The 12,689-nt window shown below is 39.3% G+C and overlaps 1 protein-coding gene across 2 annotated transcripts in view; it reads right to left on the reverse strand.

Moving 5' to 3' along the window:
• STK32B (serine/threonine kinase 32B) overlaps positions 1–12,689 on the reverse strand; it is a 189,760-nt gene that overhangs the window by 159,428 nt on the left and 17,643 nt on the right. Inside the window, exon 2 of one of the 2 annotated variants that reach the window (XM_086611681.1) lies at positions 640–695. In XM_086611681.1, coding sequence (XP_086467807.1) covers positions 640–695 — 56 coding nt within the window. Of the gene's footprint in view, positions 1–639; positions 696–12,689 lie in introns of those variants that run through there. The other variant, XM_086611682.1, reaches the window with a different exon arrangement.

Genomic DNA, 12,689 nt, shown 5'->3' on the forward strand with positions numbered 1-12,689 from the left:
TGTATTCCTGTGAGTGACGATTTTTAATATTTTTGTAATACGATTTTCTCTGACTGCACGGTCTTGTATTTACCCATATTAAAATTTAAAACCTTGTTATAGTCTTTATTATAGGAAAGAAAGGTCATCTGCTCATGTGTAAACAAACCATTAATCTTCTCTGTTTCAGCAAAAGCCTGTTGAATTGAACAAACATTTACTCAATGATCATAATTACAGTGTATGTCAGTTTACACAGCCCCAAGTCTATTGAATCTATGCAAAGTGCCTTTAAAATACTGCAATTATTTTAAAGACACGAATAAGTCCAGAGATTTAAGAACAAGCTCACTCTAGTAGACTACCTAAAAAAATAGGCTGCTCCTACCTTTTTGTTTGCTTTTAATTTGGGGATTGGTTTCTAAATTTTGCTAAGGAGACTTAATTATTATAATCATTTTTACTCCATTAGTTTTAGTGAATGTATTGTAATAGAAATAATTCAATAAATAGTCGAGTCAGTCATATTGATGATGAAATGTGTTTAAGAAGCAAAAGGCTACAAAACCTATGTTCCTTTACTGTAGGCAGGTCACACCAGAAATACACAAAGAAATTGCCTATTAGAAATTTAACCACTAAAAATAAATTGGTCCTTACCTTTCCAAAACTCCCTTTCCCAATAGCCCGCAATATTTGAAAGTGGTCAAAGTTAACTGCAAAATAAAGGAGAGAAGAAAAGGAAAATAGTTTGAAGAGTGCTAAGTCAGAATCAGAAAAGAAAAGGAATGACGGCGTTCCCAACTAATGTCATTTACCATGTGGTATTTACTTTTATTCTTAAAACACCAAACATTTAATAGCAAGCAAATAGGAGGTTTGCTTTAAAATATGCTCTATTCATTTTATTCACCAACTCATCTTGGCCCAATGCCTCCAGTGCCCAGTATCTCCAGAAAGAAACGTATCTCTGTCCTAACCAAGTAACAAGACAGTTAGTTAGCATTATGCAGCCATTAGCAAAAACTGCTCATCATTTTCCAGAAAGATTACGACCTCTTAAAAGGGTACTGAATAATTCAGATAAGTAACACCATCTGCTTACAGATACATAGTAATATAAGGACAGTATTGTTACAGTAATCACTCTGCAGGAAAATTCCCATATTTCGTTACAGTGATGGAAACTTGTCCCATGATGAGCTAGCAAGATCAGCCCCTCCAAACTTTGCCACCTTAATACAATATATAATGCTAATATTATAAGACTATTTCATAGATGTAGCATAAGTTTGTTTTGGGAGATTTCATTTTAGCTTGGCAGTAGAATGGGTTTACTCCCACTTCAGGAAAATCTGACAGCACGGTCTGCTCTAGACACTGAAGTGGTTTGCTGTGAAGGTGAGTAAGAGGTTTCATTTCTCAGGAACATCATTATTGTTGGTGTTGTGTGAGACTGAACACAGAGTGGCTCTGGTTCATTGATGGGTCTGGTGGTTTAAAAAAAATCCAGCAACATCCTGAACAAAATTGATATGGAGCCACTGAAACACAAACATCACCATGTGTGATACAGTTTTTACAGTCACTTGTCAGAAAAGACTCACACTCAAAGCTAAACTCAGCGAACCAGAGTTGACAAAGTTCAGTACAACTTAACAGATTTTTTTTTTTTTTTAAATTGAAACTTTCTTACATTCCTGGCTTTGGTCATGTACCTCCATCTATGCGCCTGTTATTGTCGTAACAGGAATCAGCAAAATTATGGAGACAGATTGTCATTGGAAAAATGTGGTAACATGAACAAAGACAACAAAAATGTGACTCACATCATGATGAAGAAGAGAATTCTATAAAACTAATAATACTTTAAATATCTGTCAAAAAAAAAAGTATCGGCTCAAACTAAGCACTGAGTAGGAAGTTGCAAGTTTGATATATATATATCCAGTCACTTACAAGGGCTAAAGTCTTATTTTCTCTGTTCCAGTAATATCTCATTTACACTATTAATGCCACTTATAATACATTTAAGCATTTGTTTATTTATGCTTGCTTACATTGTCTTCAAGGAACCCTGGTTGCTCCTTTCATTAGTGCAGCTATAGCAACCACCTTCCTGGTAATTACCAGAGACCAAATCAAATCCAGAGCTGACAGAGCTGAAAACAGCAGACTCTAGTCTTTAGCAAACAAAGATGGTAATTCTGAATACAGCAGGTTTAGGATTCGGATACTAAAATGAAATCACATAACCTTGCAAAGGATTTATAAGCTGCTTGGAAACTGGAAATCGGAAGACAAATTTTGTGCCAAATCATGTAAGAGTTAGGGTTACCCAGATGTTTGAGAAGCTGAATTGTTGGTCAGCAACCTTCAGCTAAGGTCTCTGCCCACAGATTTTCCCAGTGGGGCACTGTCTTGTAGTTCCTGCTGGTCAATACTGGAGTGATGGACAAGACAGTTCAGCAAAACCACCTTCCACACAGACATCAACTTAAATCTTGTTCCTGCAGGTCATCTGTCCCAAGCGTATGCCCCTAAACAGAGGATCTGAGACCTTAATGACTGGTATCTTTAAGTTGATCCTTAAGTTTAAGTAGGAAATCAATACTGCATTGAAAAGGTTCAAAACTATGTGTTAGTCTCATTAATTTCTTTGATAGAGAAAATTCAGCAATTTTCCCCTCCAGCATGCTGATATCGTCTGTGTTGCTCCTCTGCTTTCAAACCTTCTGATATTTCCTCTTTATTTTGCTGATTTTTAACAAACGCTTTTCTTAAAGAAAGCTTAGTTTCAGTTTCTTCTTTACCTTGCAGTCATTCAGTTGAAGTCAGTTCCCAAAAACAACTGGAAAACTGTTGAAACAGTTTGTAATTATCTAAATTTAAGTCTAGCCACATTTCAGTAGGACTTGACTACATATTTTCCTGAAGCCTGACTGGTTTTGAAATGCAATAGTTTGACTAATTATTTTGTTTTTGTAAAACTAAGATTACACATTTATTTTTAGCTACGAGAAGGACAGTTTTTCTTGTCCATATATTCTATTTCTCTGTACTTCCTTCTTCAGCAGAGCTTATTGCTCTGAATGACTAGAACAACTTTTTTAAATTGGATTTAATTGTAAATTGGACTTGTGTAAGAAAGAAATGATTAAATGAGCCATAAGATCATGGAATTTAAGATGGATTAGTACTAAGTCAAATAAGTGGTTAAAAAACTTAACCACAACCATTGATCAAATTTTCTCAATTTTTGTGTTTAACATCGGTAGAAAGTGGGATGTTACACTTTCAAATCTTCATTAAGAAAAAAGAGTATTTTCTTTCTATAGTTCACTGTCTCATAGCTTTATCTTAAATTGAAGTACCACAATTGCAACATGTTTTATGCAAGAGAAAATATAGATAATTTTAAGTGACTATGAAAGTATGTAAACACACCTGAGCCTACATTTGAAATGAGCTAGTCTTGCAGCCACTGTGATTTTCTGGAAAGGGTTAATCTACTAAGCAACTTAGTCTCTTTTGATTATTCAAACATACAATGCTGCAAATTCAAAAACAGGGCAAGTTGTTCCCTGGGGATGTTAGGAAAGGATGATAAAAGGGATACCTTTGCAGTCGAGACCAATACCAAATTCAGCTGAATAAAACGAAGATGTTTTAAGCAACAGTCCCATCAACAACAGATCAGCCATGGAGAAGTCACATTAATGTCACAGCCCTGACAAACGAGCTAAGTTCACTGCCACCTTATTACTACATTAGTCAGTCTCCTCAGGTGTTTTCCTCAGGTGTTTTTAATCTCACAGTCTCATAATTTTCAGCTTATTTTGTTCATCACACTTTTTTTTTTTAGGTTTTGTATGTGCTTTTTCTCCCTTTTGGTGAACATTCAACATCACAGGGTCACCTTTTATTCTGAGAAGAATTACAGCACCCCTTGACCTCTGGCATTTCCAATGTTTCAAATATCATCAAGGTCAGACACTATCATTTTGTCTGTGCAATGAGGATATCACAAGTATTGTATTCTTGTCCTCTAAAACATGACGTGTCTAACACATGGAGCCTGGTCTTGTAGCTAATGACATTTTTCTAGTGCAAAGCCCCGCTGAGATAATGGTGTGGCTGGCAGAAGGACACTTTCTTCGGTAACAGTAATATGACCCTCTTGAAAATAGCTTTCTTGGTGTCCTTTACTTAAGATGAAAAAGCTTTTTGAGCACTTATTTCATTTTACTACCACACCATACTTGGACATTTTCGATACCAGCTCTGAATTTGAGTCTTATGGCACGGACATGTTTTCAGAAATCAAAATTAGTTTATACTGTCTTCAGCTATTTTTTCATACAGGCAAATCCACAGAATGAAACTGTGAGCATTAACAGTATGAGGGAGTTTCCTTTCAGTTTCATTGATTTTCATCAAGTTGGAAAAATCAAGAAGTATTATAATCTCCCCTTTCCATTTCCTACTTTCATCCCTGAAAAAGTCACCATTAATTCAAAACTGAGAAGGATTACGGAATACAACAGATATTTGGCTAACTAAGGGAGAAAACAGATAAGCATTTATGGCATCTGTTGCATGACATGGTATTAGAATGAAGGATTCCTGTTAATTTCATCAGTGAGCTGTATATGCATGCAAATTAAAGTATTTTGTTTCTTTCTGTTTAATCATGCTCACATAAACCTTAAATGAATTCCACTGCACAGCTTCAAGTCTCTATTAATAACTTTATGTGCAAGTATATCTTACTTTGACTATTTGTCGTGGGTTAGGCCGATCCAGCAACTAAACCCCACGCAGCTCTCCCACTCCAGTAAAATGGAGAGGAGAAAAATGTAATAAAAGAGCTGAGGGTCGAGACAGGAACAGAGGAACACCCACCAACCACGGTCCCGGGCAAAAGAGGCTGTTTTCTTAAAGCAAAACTATTTATTAACAGCTACCTACAAAGAGAAAAGCACACAAAAACGGTTACTTAAGAGGATAACAAGAAAACAAGGCCAGGTCTTAAAAACAACACCACTCCCCCCTCCTTTGCCTCTTCTTCCCAGCTCTACCTCCTCCCCCCAGCGGCGCAGGGGGGCAGGGAATGGGGGAGTGCAGGTCAGTTCATTCCAAGTTGTTACTGCCGCTTCTCTTAAAGGAGAAGGAGTCCTTACAGCATTGTCCCTTGCTCCAGTGGATCCCCTACTCACGGCAAAAGTGTGAATCCTACCCGCTAAGAGGCAAATCCTTACCCCATCGGATTTGCCCCAAGTGCGGGCTTTACCAGTCCTGGGCTTTTAAGGAGCTGTAGCCACTCGCTCTGGCGTGGGCCATCATACAGACTTTAAATGCGCTCCGGCGTGGGTCGTCATATCGACCTGAAATATGTCTCCGTACAGACTTAGATGCGTAAATGCGCCTCGACCCGTGCCCATGATTCACAATAGGCTCAGGCTCAGGCATCTCCTTTAACAAAGCACCTCCCCATCGGCGGGGGTCATCCCACGGACTCTAGATGCCTACCGTGCTCAGGCTCTGGCATCTCTTCTCGACGTGGATCCTCCACGGGCTGCGACCGGGTCTCTGCTTGCTCCACCGAGGACTGGCTGCAAGGGGCTGCTCGCAAGGGGGACTCAGCTGCAGCACACATTGTTCCGTCCCATCTTCACTGACCTCTTATCTGCGTGGTCGTTTCTCTTAGATCTCAGTCCTTTCTGGGTGAACTCGGCCCGGTGGGCGCCCCGGGAGCGGGGCTCTCCCCGAGTTCCCCAAGCGGCTCCGCCGCTGCCATCCTCGACGGGGCGCCCGGCCGGGAGCGGGGGCCGTGCCCCCGTCCCGTCTCCTTGCTCCTGGGCAAAGGCACACACCTCTCCGGCTCGTTTGTCCTGACATAAATAGGGCAATTCGCAGATACACCAATTGGCTCAAGCCCCGAGGGGGATGGGAGTCCGGTGTGATGGGCAGCTTCTGCCACCCGGACCTCCCCCCCCACTTCAAACCATGACACTATTGTCACAGTTTTGAGGTAGCTCCATGTGGAGCATTTTCCAGTAGTTTGATCTTGAACTAATAAAAGCTTGGATGATGGTAGTGGCATTCGCAAGCTGAATGAAAGGTTGAACCCTGCTTCCTAGGAAAAATCAAAAAATGTGATCCTAGCCATTACAGATACTTGAGAAAATATATTCATATACTCAAAAACTATCAGTATAGAAATCAGTAGATGATTGACTCAAACCTCACACATCAAATTGCCGCAGAGCTGAGAACAGTACCTGGCTCCCACTTCAGACCACACCATTTCCCAGGCACATCTTTCCAACTGTATGAGCACTGATGGAGCAGATGTTTGATATAAAACTTTCTAGAGAAAGATAAAATAAATATTTCTTGCTCCACAAGGCTAAAGTATATTTTGGGGAAAACATGCACATCACAGTCTATTGCATTTTTACAACTATACTGCAAAAACACTGGATACTTTTAGTGGAAATGCCTATTATTCTTTCTTTAATCAGCATTATATATATAATGACATATGTTAAAACAATGAAGTCTTTTATATGCATTCACCTCAGCTGCATTATTCATAAGTGGCACGGTGATTTGAAGAAAAAAGTAAAAAGATGCAAGTCATTCTGTGTTTGATTTATGACATCATAAAAGAACACAAAATTTCTGCCCTTTCATTTGCAGTTTTGCTAATCCAAAATATTCTCAAGTTACCTATCATTTGTTCAAGTGTAAATTACATCTAGCTCAAGAGCCAATATGTATATTGGGTGGATCCTACACAGAGCTGACATCTGTTGTTCTTACTGCAGCTAAGGAATGCTTATAGCATGTATATATGATCAGTCCAAATACATTCAATAACCATTACTTGAAAGAACTTTGTATCTCCAAGAGCAAATATCCAATCCAACATGGTCAAAGCACAGGCATAAATATGCTTTGCATCATAAAAAAGAGATTAGGAGCTTTTCAATTTGAGAAAAATTGGCAGAACTTGATAAGCTAAATCCAGATGTTCTCCTTCTCTAGTTGAGTCCCACTGATCTATTTGGACTGTCTGGTGGTAGCCAAAACCAAAACATGACTACTAAGGCATTAGAAGGTGTACAGTAAAGCCATATTTGTAACACAATGAGCATTTCAAGACATCTAGGTTCATTCTCACTGATCTCAACAGAAAGCAGAAACAAGGAGATGTGATGTGGCCATCAGCCAAGAAAACAGATTTTTATTTAAGTCTGAGCACTGTCTTAGACATTACAGGTCTGTTTCAGGGTGTTTTAATGCTTCCTGCTTCTGTGTGAATCAGAAAAAAAATAAATAATAACTAAATCAAATTTTCCTTCTAGATTTGGCCTGTATAGTTTGACCTGAGACGCATTGGACAGCACTGTTACTAGGATTTCAAACTAGTTCTGCTGGCTTCTTTATAAGTCTATACTTTTCAGATTCTCCAGTTTCTTCCAGAGAGAACCATGAAGCTGTGCTGACAGAACCTCAGTAGGTCTCAGCAGCCATTAAAGCTTCTTAAAATTGCTGCTGTACTTAGAATCATAGAATCATAGAACAGTTTGGGTAGGAAGGGACCTTAAAGATCATCTTAATCCATTCTCTGCCCAGCCCGTACTTGTGCATGGGATTGCCCCAGCCCACGTGCAGGACCTTGCACTTGGCCTTGTTGAACTTCATGAGGTTGTCACACACCCACCTCTCAAGCCTGTCAAGGTCCCTCTGGATGGCATCCCTTCCCTCCAGCGTGTCCACGATACCACGCAGCTTGGTGTCATCAGCAAACTTGCTGAGGGTGCACTCGATCCCACTGTCCACGTCACCAACAAAGATGTTGGTGGCCCCAGTACTGACCCCTGAGGAACACCACTTGTCACTGGCCTCCACTTGGATATTGAGCCATTGACCGCAACTCTTTGAGTGCGACCATCCAGCCAATTCCTTATACATTGAGTGGTCCATCCACCAAATCCATGTCTCTACAATTTAGAGACAAGGATGTCATGCGAGACAGTGTCAAATGGTTTGGACAAATCCAGGTAGATGATGTCAGTTGCTCTTTCCTGATCCACCAGATTGGTCAGGCAGGATTTGCCCTTAGTGAAGTCATGTTGGTTGTCACCTATCACCTCTTTTTTTTTCCATATGCCTTAGCGTAGTTGCCAGGACTATCTGCTCCATGATCTTGCCGGGCACAGAGATGAGATTTACTGGCCTGTAGTTCCCTGTGTCTTCCTTTTTTCCCTTTTTAAAAATGGGGATTATGTTTTCCCTTTTTCAGTCACTGAGAACTTCACTGGACTGCCATGACTTCTCAAATACGATGGATTATGGTTTTGCCAGAAATGGGGAGAAAACCTCAGTACTGTTGAAAAAGTACCATTTTATACCTCTCTCATTTCTCATTTAGCAATAAATAACTGATACCATAGATAAAAGAGTGGGCTGAATAACATCTGCCATGATGCATTACAGGAATTCTTATTTCCTTATGTTAATCCTCCTACAGGGTAGTACTTAACATGCAATTTAGTGACACGTCAAATTCACAGAATATTGAGATGACGCATGGTTTGTTCATCAAAAGCAGTGCCAACATCATGGGGTTCTACACTGTATTCAGTGAAATCCACCTCACATTGTATCATTAAAGGTGTGGGTTTTTTCCTAAATGGACAGAGAATTTTCTGAATATGTTAGTTAAAATGAAGACTGGAAAGAACTACAACAGTCTACCATTCTCCAAAATCCTATAGAAACAGACTAGAAGAATTTCATAGAATCATAGAATCATAGAATGGTTAGGGCTGGAAGGGACCTTCAAAGGTCATCTAGTCCAACCCCCCTGCAAGGAACAGGGATATCTCCAACTAGATCAGGTTGCTCAGGGCCTTGTCCAACCTGGCCTTGAACGTCTCCAGGGATGGAGCATCCACCACCTCTCTGGGCAACCTGTTCCAGTGTTCTACCACTCTCATGGTAAAAAATTTTTTCCTAATATCCAACCTGAACCTACCTTTCACCTGAATTTGGTGAATCAGCTAATGATTTACACTGTTAGAGAAACAGGCATGTGTTGCCACAGCCAGAAATAAATTTGAAATCCCAAAGAAAACTAACATTTGAAAACAACCAAGCTGCTAAAAAAAAAGATGCTAGGACTGATTCTCAATACCTTGATTCCCTTTTATGTCTGTAACAGAGCGTAATTCCTTTTCTAACGTTATTCTGTAAAAGCTGTAGAAGAAATGAAGATGCAATTTTGTATTCACAAGAAGACTGCAACTCCTTGGTAAACAAGAATCTGTCTGAACCCAAGATTTACATGAAAATTTCTCTCCAGAGCTGTTTACATCTCTAATAAGGCAAAATAAAATCATGCTGCCATTAAATACATCAAGTCTGTAAAATATATCAAGCAGCTACCTGAAACCTGTAAATCAAAGTTTGCTACTTGGGCAAGTAGTACAAGCTGAAAATAATTAGAGCTTTTCTTTGAGAGAAGTTTAAACTGAAACTACTGAGTGCCATCCTACAATCTCAAGACCTCTTCTGAGAAATTTGAGATACATCATCAAAACAAAACTAAGTCATCCTGATGCTTTGAGGGATGTCATCTTCTGTGAGCCACTGGGAGGGATTTACAGGTAGCAGAGACTTTTCAACAAGCCATTGAAGTCAGCACAAAAAGTCCTATAGGTGTAAATTACGGTAGGATTTTGATCAAAGAACACTGTTTTTCTTTCTTGCCAAAAGTCTACTGAAAGTTGTCGTGTGGTAGCTTTAGTAAGGACTTCATCAGAAGTTCCAGGGACTGCAGGGGTTGTTGTGACTGTTATCCAGAAGAAAAACAAATGTTTATTGCTCTGTGGAAGGTGTGGGAATATTTGGTTGTTGCTTTGCTCCACAAGAATTTTAACATGGATTTGATGAAATTAGCTATGCCTTTCTGAAGGACTGAGCATGAATAAGCATTTACCAGCACAGGTTAATTGTACCGATTAGAAGATGTCTTATGACTGCGTATCTCTCCCATTGTTCTTCTTGGGAGCATTAGATTAAAAAATAAATCAAATTTTCTTGGCCTTATGGCTTTTTAAAACTAGTGTAAAATTTAACCATAATAATTCATAACCGGAAAGCTTGGTGTGCTGCCTCTGTGATCTTCCGACAGGTTACTCTGTTTCAGAGGTGTACACAGATACTCTGAGGTGGATGGAAAAAAGAGAGTAATTGAAAAGTGAGTTTTTGCCTGTCACGGTTTGCTTCAACAAATGTAGGAGGAGACAGGAGGGGAAAAAAATTATTTTAAATAAATAATGTTAATGTGAAGGATACAAAAGCAATATGAGAGTTCTGATCTTTTAATTAATAATTTGATTTCAACTCTAATGAAAGCAAAAGAAAATTATCTAGATTTGGTGTCTTTCTCACCTTTTTGCCTTGTTCCTGCTTTCCATTTTACCTCTTTTCCACTGGAAAAGGAAATGAAAGAATTACAAAACCGAAAGGTCTTCACTGATCTCAATTAAAATAAAAAATTCCTCACTATCGATTCATGGTGATTTTTATTTCTCTATTATTCTTGTCTGTCTGTGTCCATGTAGGGGATGTGTGCATTTCTGATCTTTTTTTTTTTCTGAAATCAGAATGTTTCAATAAACATTACTTTTCATTTTGCTTTTAGCTTTTCACAAGAAAGAATTCTACATTCAGACAGCCTAATGAGAGGAAGTAGAAAACACTTATATTTCCCCCCCCCACACACAACAAACTTATCTCTGAGACCACCTCATCAACACTGTGTTTTAGCCCTTCTTTATGATCCTTGTCATGCGATGCGATGACAAGAGCACGTGATCATCCAGGTAAAAGAATTGCTTTTTGAAAACCAACCTGACAAGAAAATGAGGCAATCACATGGACACTGTTTCTGACACAATGCAAAAAGCAAGAATAGGGAGGAAAGCAGGAACATCCCTTTTGGTGGCAGTATGGATGTTTATATTGGATTAAGCTTATTGTGACACCTTAAAATAAGATACAAAGCTAGTTTTGCTAGAAGTCTACTTTCAAGGGCAGTAGAATGAGACAGTCACCTCTGTAGGGGAGTTATAGTACTTTTTAGTACAAAGTTTATGTATTTTACTTTTACAGATATTGTTTCTTTTATACCAAAGTACTGATCAAACTCTGATCCCTGTCCCATTAAAGTATACTGACTCCAATACTTGCATTTTCTCCTCATGCATAAGTGAGCATAGGTGATAAAGGTAAAGACAATTTTAAAATGATCTGCTAAGTAAATCTTTTGACTTAGATGGCAATCCCAGGAAGGTAAGCAATTAGCCTTCTGAAAATAAGTACAAATAATAATAAACGACCTATGCCAGAAAGTTTATGCTAATACAATGTGAAGTACAACTGCTATTATTTGAAGACAAAGTTGCTCATTTAAAATAATGAATTTTAAATTGTTTCTTATTAATAAACAAAAAAATGTTAGCAGAGATAGGCAGAAAATACAAGGAACATGAAATGTGTTTTCATTGCAAAAAGTCGCCTGGACAATCTAGTAGGTATCAAGCCCAAATTGATAGCATGTCTTCATGGGCAGTGCAGTATAAAACAGGAAAGAATGACTATCTGTTTAGCGTCACCATTGATGATGTGAGCTGCAAAAATTAGCACAGAGGATGATATATTTTACTTGTCTTTTTGAGGGGGAATGTAAGGTCTTCAGAAATCCCAATGATGGCTAATGGTACAGGCGATAACTAAGGTGAAGCTCCCTTGACAGGTACCTAAGATTTAAAATAGCAGCAGCTGAGACAGCTTAAAAGGAAAAAGAGACAAAATACAGTAGTGGCAAACATGAATGGAGGCTAATACTGCAAAACGGCAATTCAATTTATAATAATAATTTATAATAATTCCTGCCCCAGGATATCATCTATACCAAACAGCATCAACAAGTTCAGAAAGCGGGGAAACTTACAGCGCAGTGCAGACTCGAAGTGAGGAAGAGACTCAGACTGTGACTAAGAAGAGAGATCTGTTGTGAGTTGACCCCTTGCAGGGGAACCACAGACAAGATGTTCTTCTAAATGTTCCTTCCATGCCCATGGAGGTGGAGGGACAGTGATCTGATCAGTCTGAAAACAGTAATGTGGTACCATAAACAGAGAGCAAGAGCTTGAGTTCTGGTGACAGGCCATCAGCCCAGATGGTCCTGATCATGTGGGTCAGTTTACAGTAATCCTTCAGCAGTGGCCCCCTCCCTTCTCCTTGCTCCTGGGCAAAAGCACACCTTTCCGGTTCCTTTGTCCCGACGTAAACAGGGCAATTCGCAGAGGCGTCAATTGGCTCAAGCCCTGAGGGGGATGGGAGTCCGGTCTGATGGGCAGCTTCTGCCACCCGGACCTCCCCCCCCCACTTCAAACCATAACATTCAGAAAAGCTATTAACTTAGTAGCAACACTGGAAACATCATAAGTCGTCAAAGAACAATTGAATTGATGTACTAGACCTTATTACAGCCAGTAAAGAGCAGAAAAGCCTTTGTGAGTCTCCATACTGTTCATAGCTCTCTGGAAGGATAAATTTGACACCGGAACTAAGGAGAAAAGTTTCAGGACCTGCTCAAATGTAAAATGTCTTGAAGACCTTTCACAAGT

The sequence above is a fragment of the Tauraco erythrolophus genome, chromosome 5 (genome assembly GCF_009769465.1).
Source record: "Tauraco erythrolophus isolate bTauEry1 chromosome 5, bTauEry1.pri, whole genome shotgun sequence".
In the NCBI taxonomy this organism is placed as follows: Eukaryota; Metazoa; Chordata; class Aves; order Musophagiformes; family Musophagidae; genus Tauraco; species Tauraco erythrolophus.